General features: G+C 51.7%; 8 protein-coding genes across 8 annotated transcripts; 5 read left to right on the top strand and 3 right to left on the bottom strand.

Moving 5' to 3' along the window:
* Nucleotides 1-270: 270 nt before the first annotated feature.
* On the top strand, nucleotides 271-2,111 carry BO97DRAFT_389351 (pantothenate transporter; the record flags this gene model as incomplete). Its single annotated transcript, XM_025693709.1, has 7 exons — nucleotides 271-437; nucleotides 490-583; nucleotides 630-754; nucleotides 805-963; nucleotides 1,015-1,384; nucleotides 1,434-1,841; nucleotides 1,911-2,111. The coding sequence occupies 7 exons, from the start codon at nucleotides 271-273 to the stop codon at nucleotides 2,109-2,111; spliced, it is 1,524 nt and encodes a 507-aa protein (XP_025552068.1).
* Nucleotides 2,066-3,982, bottom strand: BO97DRAFT_367754 (putative flavin-containing amine oxidasedehydrogenase). The gene is made up of 3 exons (XM_025692673.1): nucleotides 3,831-3,982; nucleotides 2,372-3,736; nucleotides 2,066-2,317 (listed from the first exon to the last, which is right to left on the bottom strand). The coding sequence occupies exons 1-3, from the start codon at nucleotides 3,888-3,890 to the stop codon at nucleotides 2,171-2,173; spliced, it is 1,572 nt and encodes a 523-aa protein (XP_025552067.1). The 5' UTR covers nucleotides 3,891-3,982; the 3' UTR covers nucleotides 2,066-2,170.
* A 535-nt stretch (nucleotides 3,983-4,517) lies between these two features.
* Nucleotides 4,518-5,098, bottom strand: BO97DRAFT_450930 (uncharacterized protein; the record flags this gene model as incomplete). The annotated part of the gene is made up of 3 exons (XM_025698954.1): nucleotides 4,518-4,522; nucleotides 4,603-4,733; nucleotides 4,815-5,098. The coding sequence occupies 3 exons, from the start codon at nucleotides 5,096-5,098 to the stop codon at nucleotides 4,518-4,520; spliced, it is 420 nt and encodes a 139-aa protein (XP_025552066.1).
* Nucleotides 5,099-5,645: 547 nt separating this feature from the next.
* BO97DRAFT_450924 (uncharacterized protein) lies at nucleotides 5,646-7,520 on the top strand. Its single transcript, XM_025698953.1, has 3 exons — nucleotides 5,646-5,759; nucleotides 5,811-6,936; nucleotides 6,991-7,520. The coding sequence occupies exons 1-3, from the start codon at nucleotides 5,757-5,759 to the stop codon at nucleotides 7,107-7,109; spliced, it is 1,248 nt and encodes a 415-aa protein (XP_025552065.1). The 5' UTR covers nucleotides 5,646-5,756; the 3' UTR covers nucleotides 7,110-7,520.
* Nucleotides 7,521-9,960: 2,440 nt separating this feature from the next.
* On the top strand, nucleotides 9,961-12,617 carry BO97DRAFT_48470 (anoctamin family protein). The gene is made up of 4 exons (XM_025700848.1): nucleotides 9,961-10,260; nucleotides 10,331-10,484; nucleotides 10,554-10,848; nucleotides 10,922-12,617. Exons 1-4 carry the CDS (start codon nucleotides 10,167-10,169, stop codon nucleotides 12,581-12,583), a joined length of 2,205 nt encoding a protein of 734 aa, XP_025552064.1. The 5' UTR covers nucleotides 9,961-10,166; the 3' UTR covers nucleotides 12,584-12,617.
* Nucleotides 12,618-13,119: 502 nt separating this feature from the next.
* Nucleotides 13,120-15,067, top strand: BO97DRAFT_477561 (uncharacterized protein). The gene has a single exon (XM_025700560.1). The coding sequence runs from the start codon at nucleotides 13,260-13,262 to the stop codon at nucleotides 14,742-14,744; it is 1,485 nt and encodes a 494-aa protein (XP_025552063.1). The 5' UTR covers nucleotides 13,120-13,259; the 3' UTR covers nucleotides 14,745-15,067.
* Nucleotides 15,068-15,763: 696 nt separating this feature from the next.
* Nucleotides 15,764-18,491, bottom strand: BO97DRAFT_48441 (threonine/serine exporter family protein). Its single transcript, XM_025700847.1, has 2 exons — nucleotides 18,368-18,491; nucleotides 15,764-18,296 (listed from the first exon to the last, which is right to left on the bottom strand). The coding sequence occupies exon 2, from the start codon at nucleotides 18,273-18,275 to the stop codon at nucleotides 15,861-15,863; it is 2,415 nt and encodes an 804-aa protein (XP_025552062.1). The 5' UTR covers nucleotides 18,276-18,296; nucleotides 18,368-18,491; the 3' UTR covers nucleotides 15,764-15,860.
* Nucleotides 18,492-19,441: 950 nt separating this feature from the next.
* On the top strand, nucleotides 19,442-21,867 carry BO97DRAFT_389336 (transcription factor domain-containing protein; the record flags this gene model as incomplete). Its single annotated transcript, XM_025693708.1, has 3 exons — nucleotides 19,442-19,535; nucleotides 19,598-19,652; nucleotides 19,710-21,867. 3 exons carry the CDS (start codon nucleotides 19,442-19,444, stop codon nucleotides 21,865-21,867), a joined length of 2,307 nt encoding a protein of 768 aa, XP_025552061.1.
* Nucleotides 21,868-21,971: the final 104 nt, after the last annotated feature.

Below are 21,971 nucleotides of genomic sequence, written 5' to 3'. Positions count from 1 at the left end.
AGAAGTCAGCTGAAGAGAGGTCTTAGCTAGAGATTATACTATCTTGGGGCCAGCAATGTTGATCCCGTGCCAGGGGGAGAAGTTTACGCGGACGTCGATGACATCTACTGCGGAAGAGATTCCTCTATCTGGTGCAAATTACCCCCTGTGGCGGCGGCGTCAACATTACGTTCGTATGCAGAGTATATAAGTCTGGGCGAGCGTCGCCCGTGTCGGCATGCCTTGGTTCTCTTCGTCGTCTCCATCTTGTCTACCGACGGACTGTACGCCATGGAGGAGAAACCTGCAAGTCAATCCCAAGAGGAGGCTTTGGAGATTGATGGGGTGAAGCTGAGGGAAGAGAAAATACTGCCTCGAGATGTTGACCTGGGACAGGTGCTGGCGGTCGAGGCTACTCCGCAACAGGAGCGACAGGTTTTGCGCAGGCTAGATTTGGTGTATGTCGCTGGAGCATCCATGAGTCAAAGCACGACTACTGACATGAACTAGACTCATACCGTTGATGGGTGTATGTTACATGATGCAATATATGGACAAGCTGGCACTGAGTCAAGCTACGCTCTTCAATCTTCGACAAGACCTGGTACGCCTATTCCCTCGGTGCTTTTGATCCATACTGACTCCCTCAGCAACTTAAAGGTACAGAATATACGTGGACCTCTGCTGTCTTCTATTTCGGGTACTTCGCCTGGAGTTGGCCCAGTTCATATCTAATCGTTCGGTTACCGATCGCCAAGTATATCAGTGTCTCAGTGTCCGTTCTCTTTCCTCCTCTCTACCATCGACCCTTCTGACATGCGACAGACTACTCTGGGGTGGTGTTCTGATGTGTCATGCGGCCGTCAAAAACTTTGGAGGATTGATGGCCGCTCGATTTTTCTTAGGTGTGGGTGAAGCAGCCATTGCCCCAGGCTTTTCGCTCATCACCGGCATGTTCTATCGACGAGAAGAACAGCCAGCTCGGTACGGTCACTTGGATCTTTAGGTCACAGTTGTCGAACTAATTAATCCTAGCCAATCCGCCTGGTTCCTGGGCAACTGTATCGCTACTGTCATTGGCGGTGTTGTCGCGTACGGGATCGGGAACATTGAAGTCCACTCTATCACCAGCTGGCAGCTCCTCTTCCTCTTCCTCGGCGCCATCACCGCATTCATCTCCTTTTTCCTCTTTGTTCTGCTACCCGACTCTCCTAAGAAAGCCATCTTCCTCACCAAACCTCAGCGCGCTATCGCGGTTCAACGGACCCTCAAAAATAAAACCGGTGTTGCTGATGCAGGAACTTTCCAATGGAATCAAGCATGGCTTGCGATCCGTGATCCGCAAACCTGGCTTCTCGTGTTGTACACATTCTGCGTGAACCTCTGCAACGGTGGCGTCACCAGCGTATGTCTCTGCCTCTTTCCCGCGACGTGCCCCAAGCTAATAACACCAGTTCTCCTCTATCATAATCAACGGGTTCGGCTTCTCTCAAATCCGCTCCCTCCTTATGCAGATGCCCCTTGGCGCAGCGCAGATCGTCTTCCTGTGCATGACTGCCACGTTCGCGACCTTCGTGCCTAATACCCGTATCCTTATGATGATTCTCAATACTGTCACCTCGTTGATTGGCATGATCCTTGTCTGGCGCCTCGATGACACGAACCAAGTGGGTCGACTCGTTGGATTGTCCCTTGGCGCCGTCTTTGCCGTCAACATCCCTCTCTCGCTGAGTATTATCAGCTCGAATGTGGCGGGATTCACGAAAAGAAGCACTACAAGCGCGTTGCTGTTTATTGCTTACTGCGTCGGCAACATCGTAGGCCCTCAGTTCTTCCTCTCTTCGGAGGAGCCTCATTATCCGGTGCGTTGCGTGAGCCCTTTTCTGATCTCCGAATGACTACGGGGATGGATTTTACTAATTGCCACATAGACCGGTATGAAAGCCGCGATATCAGGTCTGGCCTTCGGTGCCTTCTTCCTGATGTGTCTGATGGCATACTACGCGTTTGAGAACCGGCGACGAGATCGGGTGTATGGCCCTCCCTCACAAATGACCGAGACGGAGGAGTTAGCGCTGGGATTGTCCAACCAGACGGATCTGGAGATTGATGATTTCCGATACGTTCTGTAATTGATTACAACTCACTATAATTAATGTATGATCCTTATATCTTGCCAGACCGGAACAACTCATGTCCTCCGCTTGTATCTCACGCCGTGGCTGACCAGGAGATACTTGGAGAACACATCCTCCGCGAAGTCGTCGAAGGGATCGTAGACGGCACCCAAGCGGTAAGCAGCCGCCATACCGGAGATACACGCGATTTCATGCATATTCTATGCTTGTCAGTTTTGCACAATCACCTACGTTCGGATTGCAGGAGAACATACCACCATAGTCCAGGCCCCAGCATACAGGGTATTATTCTTCCCATTGATGAACATCATACCCGGTACGACCCTCAGGTAATGCTGCCAGCGATGTCCAAATTGGTGCCACCACTTCTTGCCAATGATCTTATCCTCGTCGATGCCCTCCCAGGTCCAGAGATGCTTGTGGTCCTCATTCAAGAAAATCGTCTGATAGATATGGCGCTCGGGCTCCAGCGGCAGGGCATTCTCGCCGAGCGCCTCGCGGAACTGATGCTGGTAGTTGGTGCAATCGAAGCCCATCTCGATCTTATCGGGGTCGGAGTCGAACGAGTGGGTGAAATACATGGGCGCGAAGCCCTCCCAACCATCCTTGCGACAGCGCGGCGGCATCTGCTGCGCGAAGGCGATCTGCTCCTCGCGCGACTCGTTGCTGCCTTTCCCACACAACTCGTCCTTGTACCGCGTCTCGAACAAACTATTGAAGTAATCGGAATCGGTGTGCGTGATGGTCAGATCATTGAAGAACTTGACCCCGTTCAGCACGTACTTCTCGCGCCAGGTGGCATGCTTGCCGAGCATGGCGAGCGCCTCGTCCGCCGGACAAGCCAGCACCAGCTCATCGAACTCATGCAGCGCGCCATCCTCCGGCTCGCGCTGCCCCTCCTTCACAGACCTCACCCTCAACTTCACGCCGCCCGCTCCCCTCCGCCGCTCGAGAATATCCACCTCCGTCTCCAGCAGCACTCTAACGCCCTTAGCCTCCAAATCCGCCTTCCAGTCCTTATAGAACTCCCCCAGGTTCGGAAACGTATACATCAACGGCCGATTCTGCATCAGCATATCAGGATCATATTCCCACAGGCGCATCTGCGGGTCATCGAACAAGCGCTCAAGCAACACACAGGCGACATTGGGGGTCTGATTGCCGGTTCCGAGGAACAGCGCGATCAGCGGCAACACCATCTTATGGCCGAAGTCGGCGCTGAAGCGGAACAGCTTCAGCATGGCGCGGATGGGCATCAGCCCCAAGATAGGCATTAGACGCTTGATCCAGCGCAGCACGCGGCCCAGCTTGGAGATCTCCGCCGGATAGGTGTCGACCAGCGGGCTCGGGAACACGTTGGTGAAGAAGCTGTCGGCGCCCTTGCCGAACGACACCTGCAGCTGCACCGGCTGCGCCTCGTACCCGTACTGCTTGAAGAAGTGGAACGTGTGTCGGAAGATCGGCGACCCTCCCTGCACCCCGTCGTTCAGCCACGTCGCGCCCCCGTGTTTGCTGCCGTCGAGCGGGATCGTTGTCGCTTGGCCCCCCGTTTGCGGGGCGCTGTCGATGAGCGTTACGGCGAATTGGGTGGGGTGGTTCGCTAGGGTTGAGGCGCAGGACTTTGATGGGGTGGGTGTGTTAGTTATGAGTGAGATGAGGTTGTACCGGTGCTGGAAAGCGCGAGATGAAGATGCAGGAGAGAGAGTTACTTACCATGCCTGCGGCCCCCGCGCCGATGACGGCGACTCTTTTCCGGGTGTCCTCCTGGGACATACTGAAACTATTGGGAATATGGAGGTGTGAAAGATGGAAGATGGCTCATAATTCATTCAAATCTGCAATAAATGCTGGCAAGGGATGTTTTTATGGCTGAGAAGTCAATGACGTAGTGTTGGCGGCGGAGAATCGATGCGCTGGGCTTGCATTTAAGTCATGCTGAGACCATCGATGATTTGTTCGATCGCGTCTCCAGATAAGCTTTCCGCGATCCGATCTCGATCGATCTACTCGTACTCTTTATTTACGCGATAAGTATATAGCATAGCCCCCACTTCGAACTGCAAATATGGACTCTCCACCTTTTCATTTTCTTCGCTGTGGTAACAAGTAGATCGTGCGAAATGAGACCAAATAGGAATGGCTTCGAGAGGCTATTTCCAAGATCAATACTATGCCAAGCGCAACGGACCGAGGACATAAAACATGCATATGCTATGCAACCAACCAATGCGCAGAACCAAGAGAAAAGAAGAACAATCCCATTTGCTAATCACTTTCAACGGAGAAGAATCCAAAAACTCATGGGTATCAAGATAAAGTCGAAAGAAATGGTCATTCGGCCAAGACACTACATTTGTTAGTTAGTTCAAGCACGTCTTCGCCCCGGACCTCGTCAAGAATTCAGGCTATTTTAACCTTTCAGTATGACTGGAATCTACTAACCAACTTCATGGGCGTAATCGACTGATGCTATTCCGTAGATTACCTTCGTTTTTGCGCGCGGCCTTTGCGGTGTTCTTTGTGTGTGTTACCGCCATCTCATGGCCCTTTATGGCCTCCTCGTTCTCGTATGCAGTAGGGTATTTATGGGCGAAGCCCGCGCGCATAGCACCGGCACTTATATGGTCAGTGTTTGGCAATCTTCTCCGCTCACACACAGTAGCCAGATAGTCTGAGGGGAAGGGGGATTTGTCTCACAGATTCGCTTGGTGTCGAAGGGCCTGATTTAGTTCGATCCCCGCCTCCAATTTCTCTTCATTTCTACATTTGATATAGCTCGCCTCTTTGGTGGGAATGACCGCTTCCTTTTTGCCCTTGATCTTTAGGACTTCATCTTTGTGTTCATGGTATTCGGCATTGACTGTAGGAGGATATTGGTTTGGATTCTTAATGTAGGGCTTAGGCAGAATGGGCTCTCTCCTGTCCCCATATGCAAACGTTGTTGAGGCGGCCCTCCTTGGCCAATGTGAAGTTATGTCCATAATATGTCTGCGGCGCCTGCGCGCGGTGGGTCGGATCTGAGGAGCCCCGTTCACGGCTCATCTTGTCGACGTATGGTAGGACTTAATCACTCGAATTGAAGCTAACTAAAAGAGAACAATGCGTGGAAGAGCTATGTGCTTGCGCCAAGGAGTTTAGTAGACAGAGCGTGTATAGGTCAGAGAAGTGTCAACAGTAACATTGTCTATGGCATTCATCGTGCCTAGTATCATATGTTCAATGAATTCTGCTTCCTCTCAAAATATGTGTGTGTTACTCTACTTGACAACTATTCACTTCATGTCAAAGGTCAGCCTGCTGGAACCCGTGATAGAGAGCCAGCGAGCTTATAGCCAAGGCGCCTCTCCTCGTCAAATGTTCAAACTATTGCAGTTGTTACAGCACTATGCTTCTATTAACTGAGTCTGCAGTTTCGAGGTTCATCGCTCATCAATTCTGTGGGCTATAGTTGAAGGATTACATAACCCAGACAACAGACTTGAGGGTACCTTTCACATATCCCTTCCTCTTTCCTCCTCACCCTCGCCTCATCATCTTACTTTTAATTCCCATTTTCTCTCATCCTCTTCCATCATCTACATCATCTACAGCCTTCTTCTCATGCGCTCTATACTGACAATATAGACCTTCGTCCTAGTTATGGTATGAGCTACGAATACACCGTTCTTATTTCGACTACTGACCTTCACCCAGGCTGAGTCACCGATCGAGGCCCTGCCAATAGAGCTACGATTTAGCATTCTACACTTCATCGACGACTTCAACACACTAGATTCGCTGATCCTCACGTCACACGCGTTCTACGATGCTTTTATTGCGGATCGCCATAAGCTCCTTTGGAATCTAGTGAAGCTGCAATACAATGGGCTTGTGAACCACGCAGATGCAATCGCAGCGGTCCGCTCTAAAGGCCTCCTCGCCTGCGAGCCATTCAACAAAGCGAAGATTATTGCTCTGCTCGACCGTCGACGCCGCAGCGACGAAATCCGCCGTTTGAAGACATCCTCGTCGGATATCCCGCCTGATGAGCCGGCCGACGTCAACGAAATTGTTGAATTATACAAGCTACATCGAGCTTCGATCTTCTTTCTAGATGACCTGTGCAAGACTGCTAAGTGCCCGCCTTGGATGAACCCTTCTCAGTGGAAAGATGGGATTCTTCCTTTGAAGCTATCTGAAACAGAGACAAAGCGTATTCTTCGCGCGTTTTATCGACTGCAGCTCTATTGTAATCTCTTCGGCGCCCTTGAGCGCTCCGTACAAGACAAATACTCTGCATTTGGCAACCCGTGGCAATTCTGGCGAATTTGCCACCCAGATCTATCAGAGGCGGACGCCTTCTCCGATGAGGAAGCATGGGACGTCCTCTTCGCTACGATTGCTCCTTGGGAGCTTCACGAGCTTGGATGTTTCTGGTACATGGTCTATAATCGATGGGAAGAGCCTTGGTCTGAAATTATAGACCGCTTGCGGCCGTTTGGTCCCTGCTCTGTAGAGGAGATGGACCTGAAGGAAAAGGTCGAGCCACCCCTTTACCCACCCGGCAGCGACACGAGCAGCTTAAGATCAACGTGTGGAGATTATCTCACCTCAATTGGACCGATGTTTCTGGTGCAAACTCTTCGTGATGAAGACTCCGAGTATCGAAAAGACCTAGTATGGGCCAATTCCCAGGATTGTGGCGAAGAATACTTTCCGCAGAATTGGCCGGTGTATGTAGAAGACGTCAGTGATTTTCACCTTTGTTACCCCGCGGACCAATTCCAGGTCGACGGACACTGGGATGCTTTACGGAAGTCACTGTCTACGATGGATCCCAGTGAGCGGCCAAACCTTTTCTGGTAACGCATGTGGCTCGATCGAAATGACTTAGACTTTCCGGGGACCTACGCCGATGCTTATAATTCTGGGTACTACCCTGACTGGGAATGGGGATCCGCTCTTTGGGACGATGACAGATTGAGGGAATGGAAAGCACCTGAGGTTGAATGACAACGGAGGGCTTTGGGGCTCATAATGTAGCTTCTCCACACCGCGCCAGTTTCCTCGTGGATATCACATACATCACATCATGTTCGCTTATCTACGCAGTGGGGCAATTGTGAATTTATTCTCTTTTTCACCAGCCAAAGCGTTTGTTTCTCAACCTATCACGCTACCTACACTATGTTTTCTGATTTCTGTGCTCCATTTTTTTGTGCTCTATCTGTCTCTTCCTTTGTTTTTAATAGCCAGGGAGCTCAAGACTACATAGTTTGCTACTCTATCGTGTCTCTTTCCAGGCAGACATACGTGTTGCTGTCATTTTTTTCTCACGGATGACGCCAGTTCACTAGCCACGCTGATCAAGACTGTCAAATAATGACTCAGACGCTTACTTCCCAGTTACTTTCAGATACTAGTAGCTATCACTTGATGCATCGCTTGGGAATCGTACAATATCAGTAGCATTTCACCTTGCCTTCCTCTGCAGACTTGGCTAATGAGCTTGTGGTTTCCTGTGGTATATATACATCCTGAGAATGATAACACTATTTTTAATCCATTCGGATATGAACTTTGCTATTAGATACATTCAGCTATTATCCTATACTCTTTTCCAAACAGAGTGACTAGCATTGCAGTCGATGATCCACTGGTGATATAGTAATGTAGGATGGCTCTTCCGATTTGTGACTGCCCTTCCTCGCAATCCATCTTTTGTATAAACGAGGGCGACAGTGCCCATGAGCAGCGAAGCTTCGCAGCAGATGAGTATTTGCAGGTACCAATGCAGGCTCTTCATGCTTGGCTGACCTTGAAGCTTAAATATCCTGCATATGTCGTTGAGAGCATCCATGGGGTTGCGACCGCGCGAATTCAATTTAAGTGTGATGCAGTCCAAGTCGTCCAGGATATAGTTTCATGCAAAAGCAGGATGCGTGGTCCAGAGCGAATCCAATTTGAATACTGTAGTAGTCGCAATTTCGCCCCGCTGCTCGTGCATATTTGTTCGGTTCAGTTCAATGTAGTTTGCGCATAAACATACGCCATGGTTTGTTTCTGGCATGTCAAGATGACGATGTATATGTTGAGTCTGCCCGGTCGTGCTTAAGCCATGAAGAGACCTCCGGTTCGTTGGCGTTGCTTGGAGGTGTGGTGTGATATAATCGATCGTCAGGCTGACACCTAATGACAGTCGCAGACGATGAACATTTAATTCGTTAGAAGTGATCGATTGCATTATCGAGTGGTGAGGTCCGCATAGTCGTGATCATAATTTCCGGGCGTCGTATCGCATGTCTGTGCTACAGAGCGGCTAATATACAGCCAATCCCAGCGAGCGCAGAAGGTGGGACTGCAGCGCAACGGTTGCGCTCCCTCCTTAATCGTGGATCGGCTTCCTCAGCCGCGGGAAATAGAACAGGAAGAAGACGATCACGGCCAGTAGGACGACCAGAGTCGGTAGGAACATGAACGTGAAGAGGAAGACGCTTAGCCCGAAGGCGGCGTTCTGGCCCGGGAAGAATCGACGAGCCATTAGGTCCAGGGTGGCAGCGAGCATGGGGACGGATGGATTGGTTGCTGGCTAGCGCTGATTGTTGATTCTGTGTTGGATCTAGCGGGAGTGGTGAGCAAGGATATGTGTCAGGATAGATCGACGCGAAGGAAGATATTTAAGTTTGGTTTTGGTGAGGTTGTAGAAGTTTTTTTGTTGTTGTTGGTAGTGGTGGGGAGACTCGGAGTGAAGCAGGAGTGATGCGATGATGCTGGTGTCGATCCAACGGTGACAACGGTAGGATTAAGCATTTATATTCGAGTCAATGTTGCCCGGCAGGCCCATCCGGATGTTAAAAACAAAAAGGATAAAAGCTTGCTCGGGGAGGTGCAGGGCAGGGCGGTTGGAAATGATTATGCCTGTTGCCGAACCACCAGAGGTTCAGAGTCGGATGACCCTTTCTTAGGATGATCCAGTCACTTGCAGTGGAAGTTTCCAGAGAGGGTGAAGGTGGTCTCTGCAGTGGCAGTGGTGCAAGGCTTTGGCTTTTGCAATGGTGGAGTTCTCACTTATTGGTTCTTTACGCATTCGTAAATGGAATTGAAGCCCGACTGCCAGTGGTTGAAATTACATGTATCGTAATGATGGATGCCTGCAAGGTGACTGCATTATTGGTGGACATGGGCAGGATTAACCCGGTATTATTGGTTGTGTCTAGTAACGCCCCATGTGCGCCACAGTTACTACACCTTTTCGGGATTAGTGGCTCTATAAATGTCGTTTTGGGATGACGCAAGGAGTTCAGGGCGGGTTCGGGTTGGGTCAGGCAGCAGGAATTCTTGCCATTGGCCTGCTGCCATCTTCCAGAACAACTGAGCAAGTATGAAGAGCAACAGGAGGAGCTGTTTGCAGAATCATTATAGTGGGTCGTTGGGCTTGGTACAGGTAATATTCTCTGTCAGAAGAATTCGACATATACCCACTAGTAATCAAATCATTGTGTGCTTTCAATGCTCGGTGCAGCCCTGTGTAGCGTTGAGTAAACTGGCAGGGCAGACCCAGGGAACCATTGGCTGACCTGCCCTGTAGGGCTGAAGCTACTGGACTTGGCGCGGATTCAGGTTCAGTCAGTATCTCACCTAGGTAGGCTGGCATCATCTTTTCTCCATTTGCACCAACAAGGTCACTCTGTCCTGTTCATCCACTTAATAATCCACTCTCATGGCTAATGCTAAATATCCCAAGCCCACCCACTTTCAGCTCGTCCTTCCTTAGTCTCCTCTAGTTCTTTTCTCCTTGCACACTTTCCCACCCTTCGCTTCCCCATTTCCATTTTTACTCCTCTCTTCATCTCCCCTTTCTCCAGACACACTGAGTGTGGATGCATCCGTGAGCCTCTCCCCCCTCCCCCCCGCCGCGCGGAGATGAGGCTATCCCACTCGCTACTTTAACTCCCCCGCCTACCACCGATCGCGTTTCCAATTTCGATATCTTTCCCTCCTTTGATCTCTTATCTTCCATTCTTCAATTCTGGTGTTTTCCGACCGTCCACCCCTTCCGATCAACTCGAGATGGGTCTCTTTGCTGGTCATGAGCCTGCCGACCAGGCCGAATTGGACAATTTCGGCGTCGATTGGGTCATTCACTACTCATTCGAAGATCTCGGTAAGGAGTCCGGACGCCTTGCGAAAGTACGATGGACAACGTTTTGCTCACAGCCACCTCCTCGACACAGAAATCTCGCAGGCCATCTCCGAGTTCCGAACCTTGATCCACGACCTGGAGGAAGCGCATCTGCAGGTTCAGGTTCGCCATGGTTACGGCCCCTCCCTGCTGGTCTTCATCCGCGTTCCCCCCGATCTCCTGGGGAACATGGTCTACAAATCTCGGTATTGTGCTGAACCTTAACACCCGACATCTCATCCGCCCTCGCGTATACCTATCTAACAAGTTCCCAGTGTCAAGGATTGGCTACACGGCATTATTCATGAATTCCCCGCAGGCGACGATCATACCGTGGTCGAGTCGGAGACCGCCGCGGAAGCTCTCCGGTCGGTCTATCATGCGGTGACTTGGCAAAAACACTTGGGAGGGGCTGGAATCACTCCCAAATTAGGCCAGTGGAAGAACATTCAGGCGGCCATCCCTCTCCAAGACCGCGCCGCTAATGCCGAACTCTTGCGCAAATGGAGTAAGACGCTCAATTTGACCGCCGAAGATCTGGACGCTATCCGGGCGCTGTTTGGTGAAAAGGTAAATTTTGGCTTTGACTTACCCCCCGCTCTTGCTTGCATGATAGAATTAACCAGGGTATGAACATATTCAGGTCGCGTTCTATTTTGCCTTCATCCATTGCTATTCCACTTTCCTCGTCTTCCCTGCTGTCTGGGGTGTTTTCTGCTGGTTCTACCTGGGCCCCTACTCTATCACCTGTGCACTCGTCAACTGCCTCTGGTGCATTGTTTTCGTAGAGTATTGGAAGACTCGCGAGATTGACCTGAGCTTGCGATGGAACGTCCGGGATGTCGGAATCCTCAAGGTCAACCGACCGGAGTGGGTGTGGGATAAGGAGGTCCAAAATCCCGTCACAGGCGAAACAGTGAAGGTGTTTTCCACCCAGAAACAATTCACCCGGCAGCTGCTTTTGATCCCCTTTGCGACCGTAGCAGCTCTGGCTCTGGGCAGCTTGATTGTTTTGTCCTTCGCCTCGGAAGTTTTGGTTTCCGAGATATATACTGGTCCATTTAAGGGCTACTTGGAGTTCCTTCCGACCGTCTTGTTCTCCCTCTCGTTGCCCTGGATCACCAACACCCTTACCGGGTTTGCCAAGCAGTTGACCGACTACGAAAATTACCGTACCCAGGATCAGTACGATGTCGCCCAGACTTCGAAAACTTTTGTCATGCACTTCATCACCGCCTTCCTGCCCACCTTGCTGACTGCATTTGTCTACGTGCCTTTTGGCACGAAGCTGGTCCCCTATCTGGACGTCTTCCGCACTTACGGCCTTATGTCGGCCAACCTTGCCAAGGAAATTCATATTGATCCGGCTCGCCTGCAGCAGGAGGTCATCTACTTGTCTGCGACCGCCCAATTACTCAATTTTGGGGAGGAGATCGTGCTCCCCTACGTCAAGCAGACCCTCATGCACAAATGGCGTACTTACCGAGATGGTCGCGACGCCGCTCGCATGCCTCGTCGCCACTCTCAACGGACTGATCTGTTACTTGTGGATGCACCTGAGGAGGCAGCGTTCCTTGCGCGTGTCCGCGATGAGGTAGAGGCGGACGAATACAACGTCCATGACGATACCCTGGAGATGTGTGTTCAGTTTGGATATTTGGCCCTATTTGGAGTGGCCTGGCCCTTGGTGCCACTAGGATTTTTGGCCAACAACTGGCTGGAGCTGCGGGGTGACTTCTTCAAGCTCAGTCAGGAATGCCAGCGACCTCCGCCAATCCGGGCCGACTCGATCGGACCCTCGCTGCAGGGACTGGAAGTACTGGCCTGGCTGGGAACTCTTTCCACGGCCGCAGTCGTTTATCTCTATCGTAATGGCATGGAGGGGGTGCAGCTGTCCTCTTTCCTGCTGACTCTGCTCTTGGCTGAGTGGGCGTATCTCGGCGTCCGGTTTGTGGTTCAGACTGGGATGGACAGGATTAGCTCTGCAACCCTCAAACGGGAAGAGGCCAAGCGGTACGGCATGCGCAAGCGTTATCTAGAGGCCACGTCGGGCAATGTTTCCCCGCGGGGTAAGCCGCGAGTCCGGTTCGAGGACAAGGTCAGTGTGTACACCTCTGGTACCGATGTGAGTACCAGTAAGGAAGGGCTTCTGCAGCCGGGACAAGACGGAATGCACCATGGACGTCAATTCTGGTCCTGGGCACCCCAAGAGGCTGCTGATGCCGGTGTGCGGATGATCAAGGCGCTGAATACCACCATGGACGGGTCGAGAACCGGACCGACCAAGTTGGCCAAGGGCGCGTAGACTTGTAGTTCCAGCCATTCGTTCTAATTCACGATTCTCTTCCTCTCGGTCACATCAGTCCGATTATCTACCAGTAAAGAAGTAGGCGAGGGGGAAAGAGTGTACAGGGAAGGTGTACTGTACACACATCGTACACATGCATACAGACAGACAGACACAGGCTGCACTCTGCACGGGTCCTCTTTTTGACTCCTCTCCTGAGCCTCCTTCCTATAGTGACCTGGTCTCGAGCCCCCTCTCGGCCCATGGACCCCTGAATTCTCTCTCGGATCCAAACACTATTTTATCTGATCATTGTATACTTCGATGAAAGCTAAAATCCGGTGAAATATTCTGGTAGTGGCTGGATAAGCATCAGCCCTATAAGGATGCCAAGTGCGGATACTCCCACCCACCAGCCAATCAGTCTCCCGACCGACATTCCGGACTCCATTCTTGCCCGCCGGTTTGTTGCGCGTCTCTCTTTCCAGCTTCTCTGCCAAGTTTCCTTCTTCTTCTCTCTCTCCTCCTCTCCAACTTTGCTCATCCCGATCTCACCCCCTCCCCCATCGCCAGCCCTGGCGTCTTCTTCCTCTCTCCCTCCTCTTTCTCTCTCCCTCTTCCCCGTCTTTTTTTCCAAAGCTGTTCCTCCACCAACAGCTGGAGGGGCTCCGTCTCCTCCGGTCTCGCTGCCTCAATGCGCCCCTCGCAGGACACCCTCCCCCCAATCGTCTCCGACAAGGTCCTGCATCATGAGGAGCATGAGACGGGCTCTCTTCCACCGGCGTCCGTCACCCTTCTACGGCAGCGAAGAAAACTTCATGTTATCAATCCGCTTTGGTACCGCAACAGTCTACTCGCGAGCGTGGGGTTCCTGGAATTCGCCAATGCGGGTGATTTTGCCGCAAATGTGTGGAACGATGTGCCGGTTCCGTTATACGCCATCATCTTCATGGCCATTGGGGGTCCTCTAGCATTATTAATCAGTGGTTTTGCCGTCCGGGATAGTGTTCTTAGTTGGCAGAATGTCCGCATCCTCCAAAAAGAACGCAAGTACCTCCAATCCCTGCGAGCCCAGCACCTCGAATGCCCCGCTCCCGATCCCACAACACTCCGTTTCATCGACCGCCGTCTCGGAGTCAGCCACCGCGAATTGGGCACTGAACTAGTCGATCGCATTGTCATGGACGTATTTTTGGGAATTGGTGGCTTGCTGGTCGGCACCGGCACCATCATGGCTATTTGGGGCTCCGACCGACACGTCTACTTGATCAGTAATCTTCTCTCGGGATTCGTCGGCAACTCCTTCGCCGCCCTCTATGGCATCATCAATGCTATCTGGTCGGTTTACCTGGTCTGGCGCTTCCACAGCTATGACCGTGCGTGCTCACGTGCGGGCGCTATGCTCGCCCCTTTTCGCGACCGACTTCAACGTCGCTTTCAATGCTTCAAGTGGCATGCCGTTGCTTCGGGTTGGACCGGCCTCATCGCAGGCGGCGCCTCCATGATGACCTCGCGTCTCTGGGAGGGTTACGTCATCCTCATCCCGTGCATGCTCCTGGAAGTCGCCTGTAACCGCTTCTGGCGCGTCCAACTTGGCTATGACCGCCCTATTGTCGCCCCGGATTCCCCCCTCCATCGGGGCATCTTGGTGCCAGAGTCACCTTACAACCCAGCCAGCAACAGCAGCAGTCCGCGACTCGGCTATCCCAACTCCACCTCTATACCAAACATCAAAAATGAAGAGGCCAACGTTGAGCCCGAAGAAAAAGATCATCTTCTTCTCGACGCACTCTCTTCCGTCATCAGCCTCCAAACCGCGTTAGTCCCAATACTTCCATCCACTCTCGTCCTGGAAGACGTAGACTGGAGTTCCCTCGACTCCTTGTTACTATTCATTGTCAATAACCATCTCTTCGACTGTCTCTGCGACTGGCTCGCCAAGAATTCCGCCGTTCCCAAGGACTTTCGTCACCGGGTTTTTCGGTTGGCGACCAACCCCTCTTCTTCGGAGATCACGGTGACGTTGACAGATCTCCGACATATGAACCAAAACGAGGACCAACCACGAATGCTAGAAATGTGTCAGCTCTTCTTACAGACTGAAGCTAGACAGGTGATGATCGGACGGGAGAGATATCTGCTAGAGATGGTAGGCTACACGATTTGGAAAAACGATTGACCCTTTTTTTTTTCTCTGTTTGGACAAAAGACGCAGACCCGCCCGGCCACATTGTATGTGACATCGATACCAATGGATTGGGTATCCATTTGCATTGTGTTTGTATAGATCAGCGAGAAGCGTTTGTGTTCTTGACGAGCATAGCTTATATATGCATGCGCATGCCGTGTCTGAGCGCTTGCGTGCGCCCCCGGTTTTCATGAGCGATGATCAGGATGCTTGGCTGGCTTGGCTGGCTCAGCTCGGTTGCAAGTCCGGGACTGCTCTGTAATGATATAGGAGCTCCGGAGTGGAGGAGTGCAGGTCACTTCTAACTTGACTACACACTCCTGTGGTGGGCTCACATGCATGATGAGATGATGGTGCTTTCGCATGAGAAATGAGCGGGACTTGTTCTGTTCTTCCATATAGATTGAGTTATAATGTGTATCTTCATTGACGGATGCTAAGTTTGGCTTGTTCTGATTCTTGAGGTCGTAGATCGGTTCACTGTTGCCGGGGGGTTTGAATTTGTCTTCAGATGCCGAGGGTTGAGTTGGTGATCTAGGTGGTATCGTCTGGCTCCCTCGGGTCTACCCTGTCGATGGATGATCGCGGTATGCATCTTCGTCTTGTGGGACTTGATAGATAGGAGATATGTCTGTCCGACCTAGTCGCTACACAGCTCCTCTTGGTTTGTACTGGTTTGTACCGCGGTTTGTATGTAAAACAATGCTTCTACTCATCCAAGACCAAATAGCTGTGCATTACCCAGAGCCTGGCCCTTGTCTATGGCCAGGAAGAATACTCCGTACTCATGTGCTAATCGATCCCGAACAAGTAAGCTGGCTGCCTCAGGCAAGAAGGTCATAGGCTCCAACGCTCCTATAGAAGCGATGTTTCACTCACATGTGCACGTAGTATGCATTTGTCTAATCATGACAGCCGGCTCTTGAAATCCATTCTATGCAGATTATCGGCGCAATTAACCCAATGCTATGCTTTCTTCATCCTATGTCTCGCTTTGAGACTACCTACATGCCGCAATTCCCTCAAAACAATATCGAAACAGTAATGCGCTGCTGGGATTCATTCTTTATGCACGCTGGAACAGCAAGGAAGGAAATAGCAAGGGTCTTAGAAGCTGAACAGTCCACTTCTCCGCTTTCCGAACGGGTAGACTACCAACGCGGCGACGAATAACCCCACCGTGATCCCGATGGCGACTTGGATCATTCCGAAGCCTAAGATGTTTTTGGACATGGAATTCTGCTGAGGCGAGGAGGTGGTGGTGGTGGTACTGGAACTGTGATTGTTCGTCACGTTGGACCGGATCTGGTCGGCTGTGTCGACGCCGGCGATCAGGCTGCCTGTGGCGGCGAGGCCGGAGGGCACCAGTACGAAGATGGCGGGGAGGACGGCGGCGGCGGCGTGGCCGTGCCAGAGGCGGCTGTAGAGGTTGCCGATGACGCCGACCACGAATGCGCCGACCGTGTTGGCGACCTGCGAGTTGTTGCCTAGGCGCGCGGAGACGAAGTAGTTGGTGACGTAGCCGGCGATGGCGATCGTGGTCATCACGGGGGCTTGTTTCCATTTGCCCTGGTTGACAACCAGGAGGCAGAGCGAGAAGAGCACCACGAACGGGAACCGTTGGAGGTAGGGGTTCTTGATGGCGCCGGTCGAGGGGCAGCTGAGGTGCGAGGTCGCGTTGTTGTCGATCAACCCGTAGATGGTGGTGCCTACGGTCACGCCGTAGCCGAGGAACAGAGAGTAGATGATCGCGTACACCATCCGGATCGAGCCGGCAACGATCTGGTGGGATTGGAGCTCTAGGCTGCTGCAGAGGACCGTGTAGCCGGGAAGGATGAGCGCGATGGAGGATTGCGCGATCGCCGAGAAGCAGAAGAGGCGGCCCGATCCGTGGACGCGGTGGATGCTGCCGAAGGCGCGGGCGAGGAATGAGGTGAGCACTGCTGCGGTCACTTCAAAAACGTTGTTGTAGAGGGCTGAGCGAGGAGCGATCACGTGTTGCATTATGCCTAGGAGACAGCCGTTGAAGAAGATGATGGGCATGTCGATGGGTCGGGCGTTGAATGCAAATGGTCCCACCATGGCGGTGGCAAGGCCGTAGACGAAAACTATTATCCATTTATTAAAGCGTGGCTTCTTGGTCATGAGCTCCTCTAGTTCTCCGGTGGCCTCTTCAATGCCAATCACGTCGTGAATGACGTTCTTGTAAACATTGTGGGTGTCGGAGAGACGCCCTAAGTTCACGCCTTGAACAACACGGACAAGCTTCACTTCGGTTGTCCGGGTGCTCGGGTCATCGAAGGACATGATCATGCACCCCGGGACGTAAAGGTACTGGCTGTCAATCTCAAGCACCTTCGAGGTCATCAGCATGTATTCCTCCAAGCGATGAGTAGGTGCTCCGAACATCATGAGTGCCTTGCACAGCTGCATGATGTAACGCTGTCGAGCGATAATCTCTGCGATGCGAAGAGTCACCTGGATCTCATCCTCCAGTCTAAAGCTGCGACGGCGTGAATGCTTGTCGCGTCGTCTCGAAGCCACGCCGAGTAGTTGGTTGGAAATGGGCGTACTGGCACCGCTGTGACTGCCCGCTCCGACCAATGTAGATGTGGACATGTTGGGCGGCTTCTTGTACCAGCGTGGCTTTCCCTTGCGAGGAGTAGTCGTTCCCGAAGTGCTTCCACCAAAGGGTGTCCACATTCCAGACGTCATGTTGAGTCCTCGTGCTGATTTGGGGACGTGATCTAAGCCCCCGCTGAGGCGCAAGAGATGAGATAATATCCCTCCTGTCGAGCGGCTCTCGGCCGCTGCCGCTCCAGCGATCTCGCTAGCATCATCTGGTGGTATGTCGATTGCATGGTGCATGGCTGAGTCGCTGCGAGCACTACGGCGACGCCCAGTATCATCGCTCGTAAAGCCCCGAATGATGCGGTGCGCTTCCGAGCTGCACGTAATCTGATCCTTAACCTCAGCGTCCTGATTGATCTGGGCATCCGTACTGTGGCGACGATAATCAATTGGTTGCAAGTCATCCTCGCCCTCTGTCGGACGGCCCAGGCGAGCTGCCCAGTGGGCGGTCTTTTCTTTGACTGAATCCCGGAAAGCTCGAAACCGAGTCTTCTTTATACTCTTTTCTCCATGATATGAACGGGATGTTAAGCCTTCATGGTCATCCCGGTCCCATCTGTAACTTGCTGCAGCCTGCGGATTCCGCCGTTGAGGCGCTTCCGTGATGTCTATGGAAGGATGAGCTGACGAGCGTCGCCGTAGGTGAGATGACGGTTGGCCTAGAGGCCCAACCCCAGGCTGCCAGCCCCCGTACGAGAACGTTCTATCTGTCCCGAAGTGAACTCGATGAACTTGCGTGGAATGCGAGCTTCCTGGGGAAGAGCCGCTGTCTGAAGTGTTGCTTTGCCGTTTCTCCGATCCCAAATGACTTTCATCTTGATGCTGAACGCTATGATAGCTGATGAGGGAAGAAGAGTCGCTTGACTCGCTACTTGATCTCTTTTCTGACATTGTAGCTGCTAATCTTGGTGTCTGCCAAAACCAATGCTTTTGGGTCAGATAATTTGCGGTCTGGCCTCCCAGTGGGCGTGGCGTGTACTCACCAGACAGTCTTAGGACAATCATGAGTCAAGGCCTTGCATAAAGCACAAGTCCCCGTCGCAGTAATAATAGCAGTCATATCATTGAGACCACATAAATCTCCGAGCTTTCCACAGGTACCACGATGAGAACGTCTTCCGGCCGAGAGAGCAACATGATAAAGAGATTGTTTCATTGAACCCATTTATTCGTGCAATAAAGTCCATAGCGGGATAAATGCATATGAACGCCTTGAGAACGAGACAGCACACTTTGCCTGTCTGGCAAACGTCATGCGCACCAGAGTATTTCTGGCATCTGCCAAGCTGCTGTCCGGTTGGAAGACCGAAAGAAATGTAACCTTATCGGAGTCGATGACGCATCCCGTTTTCATGAAAATCCAGGATCAAGCGGCATCTGTGGAGCCAGTCTCGGGCTCTATATCTAAACATCGCAAATTATTTGCCAATATGAGCTCAGAGCAATGTAATAAGGTGACTCCTGGGATGCTAGACCTGTTATCATCGCTGCCTCGGGCAGAATGTGACTTTAAGACCCTTCTGGAACTTCAGACGTGGAGCAGCTCAACAGCAGTAGAGAGTTTCCTACAAGCTTAATCGATGTTGAGAGACTCAGCTATTGACCGAGTGGGCCTGTTCTGTATCATGACATGTTCCAAACGAGGAACATCTTATGGAGGCAAGACAGCAATCAATGCCGTTTGAGTGTGCTGGCGAGGAGTATTAGGTCTAGGCGCCTTTACTTGCTGCTCTGGAGGAAATGAAACGAATTGCTCTCTTTGTTGTGGACCACTGTCCAGAGCATAGCTCAAAGCAGAGAGTGTAGCATGTATCAAGGGCTCTAGAGTAGGCTTGTTGGATGATATATAGCGATGGTGAATGTTGTTATCGATAAATCACAAAGCCCAAAACGTGGGGAAAATGGAGGCGGATGACTAAGATTGGTCTAGTCCGTTTTGGGGCACCGGCAGTTCCGACCGAGGTCGAGTCTGTCTGTTCTGGACTCGTCAACTTTCACCCGTGACGATTAGATCTTGGTGAGTCTATTTCGCAGTCCTCTTTCTACTTCGCCCGGTGATGGGCTCCTCTTCTCCCTCCAAACCATATCAGTGCCAGCGATGCTCGAGGACTTTCGCTCGTCTGGAGCATCTTCAGCGTCATGATCGGTCTCGTATGATTTACCTTTTGTCACCTATGATCTACAATTACAAATCAACTAACCACAAAGCGCAGATACAAAAGAGAAGCCGTACATCTGCACCAAATGTCCCAAATCATTTACTCGCAAGTTAGTATAGAGATTCTCCAGACCTTGAACTGAAAAACTCGTTAAACCTTGGGACAGGGACTTATTAGCTCGTCACGAACGACTGGCTCACAGCAGTCCGGCGCTGGATGCTACACCAACAAACTCGCCGCAATCCGCCTCACCTCAGGTTTTTGACGGGCTTAATGTTCTAGCATCAGCAGTAGCTGGCCGTCCGCTTTCTCCATCGCCTCAGGGGTCTCAACCGGTAAACACCAGTTCTCCGGCGTCCTTCCCGACGGTGTTACCAGACACGGTTCTTGGGCATACTGTCTCAAATTCCCAATCAGCGGCAGCCGTGCCTTCTGAAGCTCCCGGGTTCAGCGAACCTTTTGCCAGCTATGGACAATCTATCTCCCACGATGGAGATGACTTCACCACGTTCTTAGATAGCATACCTCTTCCAAGCCATCCTTACTCGCCCACTTATCAACCCCTTCCTCTCTTTCCTGCCTTTCATTTCTATCCGACAACGTCGGACTATGACCACGCCGTCGAGAAAGACAAATCCGTCAATGACATTGATTCGCCTTCAACATCTGTCTTGCCCCGACATGGAACGCAGTTGCCATCGCTCCAACCGGACGGGACTCAGGCTCCCTACAAGGCTCGGGAGCCAAGTGGCCAAATATCAATAACGACGCAATGCAGAGATCGCATCCTCGCAACCCTATCTGATTATTCTAATGTTGTCCACAACCCATTTGTTCCGTCACGGCACGCGTTATCCCGCTGTCTTGGTGGGTATATGAATGGTTATCATGACCACTACCCGTTCCTGCACGTTGCGACACTCGACGCGGACGTAACTCCCGTGCATCTACTCCTCTCTATGGCCGCGTTGGGGGCTCAGTATTGCCGTGAGCCTGACACGAGTATGGAATTATTTAGAGTCGCCAAGGCAGTCACTCTTGAACATATTCGAAGAGAGTTTCAATGGGGTTGCTCCACTCATAAGATGACAACCCATGTCGACAAGGCAGTAAGAGATCAGGACATCATCGAAACTGTTCAGGCACTACTAATACTGATATCGGTGTCATGTTGGTTCGAGCGCGATCCGCCACATCATGAGGCTCTTTATATGCGAAGCGTCATGGAAACTCTTCTTCGACAAGGAGGACTGAACGAGCTGCCGGCGCAGGACGGGACTTGGGAAAGCTGGATCCGCAGCGAATGTTTCAAGAGGACGAAGTTGATCGTCTTCTGCTTTTTCAGCGTCCATACCATTGTGTTTGACATACCGCCGCTGATCCTGACGGAGGAGCTCACCCTCGACTTGCCTTGCACAGAAAAGGAATGGAACGCGACAAGCGCAAATCAGTGGCTAGTGGAGCGGAGTCAAAGCCGTGGAGAGCCCAAGCTACAGGTCGCCTTGAACGCGCTATTTCCACAATCCTCTGGAGCCAAAGGTCGATTAGAAAGCTTCTCCTCGATGGGCGGCTATGTACTGATTCATGCAATGATTCAGAATATCTGGCTGATCCAGAAGGCCAGTCGTCTTCCTGTCTCCAACGGTAGCTTTCTATCACCAGCAGTGATCACGTCGCTAGAACAAGCGTTGGAAAATTGGTGTCAATGTTGGGAACACAATCAGGAGTCCTCTACCGACCCATTCAATCCTCATGGTCCTCTCTCTTTCACCTCGACGGCTTTACTTCGCCTCGCTTATATCCGTCTCAATGCCGATTTCAGCTCCGCGCGACGGCTACAAACCTGGAATCCGGACGAGATAGCCCGTTCTTTAAAGGATGATCTATGCGTGCAACGGAGCGATAGACTCACTCGTGCCGCATTGCACTGCGCTCATGCGCTCAGCACGCCCATCAAGCTGGGAATAAATTATGTGGCGCACACTCTTGTTGTGTCTTGGTCGAATCAGTACGCCCTGTGCTCACTTGAATGTGCCGTTCTGCTGGCCAAGTGGCTAGAGGTGGCGACGGTAGCCAACATAGAACCTAGTTTGACAGAACAGGAGAATAAACTTCTTGAATTTGTGTTAGAGATGGTGATGGAGGTTCAACACGGGGTGTCTCGCGATTGGCTCTTGGCTAACAATACTCGGCTCAGCGCCACGGTGACAAGACTCTGGGCAAGGCTGTTCACAGGAGACTATATTTGGCAATTGGTCAACCTGATAGGTCGCTCTCTCAATAGATACGCTGAGATCCTGGAACCTACGAATGAATCAACTTGAATAAGAAATGATTAACTTTTCAGCCCACACGTAGGGTGTTGCAAAGGAGAATATCCCAATGGTTTATATTTAGCAATCGCGATGCTCTGGTAAATTGTTCTTAT

Source organism: Aspergillus homomorphus (genome assembly GCF_003184865.1).
Source record: "Aspergillus homomorphus CBS 101889 unplaced genomic scaffold BO97scaffold_15, whole genome shotgun sequence".
Taxonomy (NCBI): Eukaryota; Fungi; Ascomycota; class Eurotiomycetes; order Eurotiales; family Aspergillaceae; genus Aspergillus; species Aspergillus homomorphus.
The sequence above is the reverse complement of the archived record's forward strand: the minus strand, read 5'-3'. Positions and strand labels throughout refer to the sequence as shown.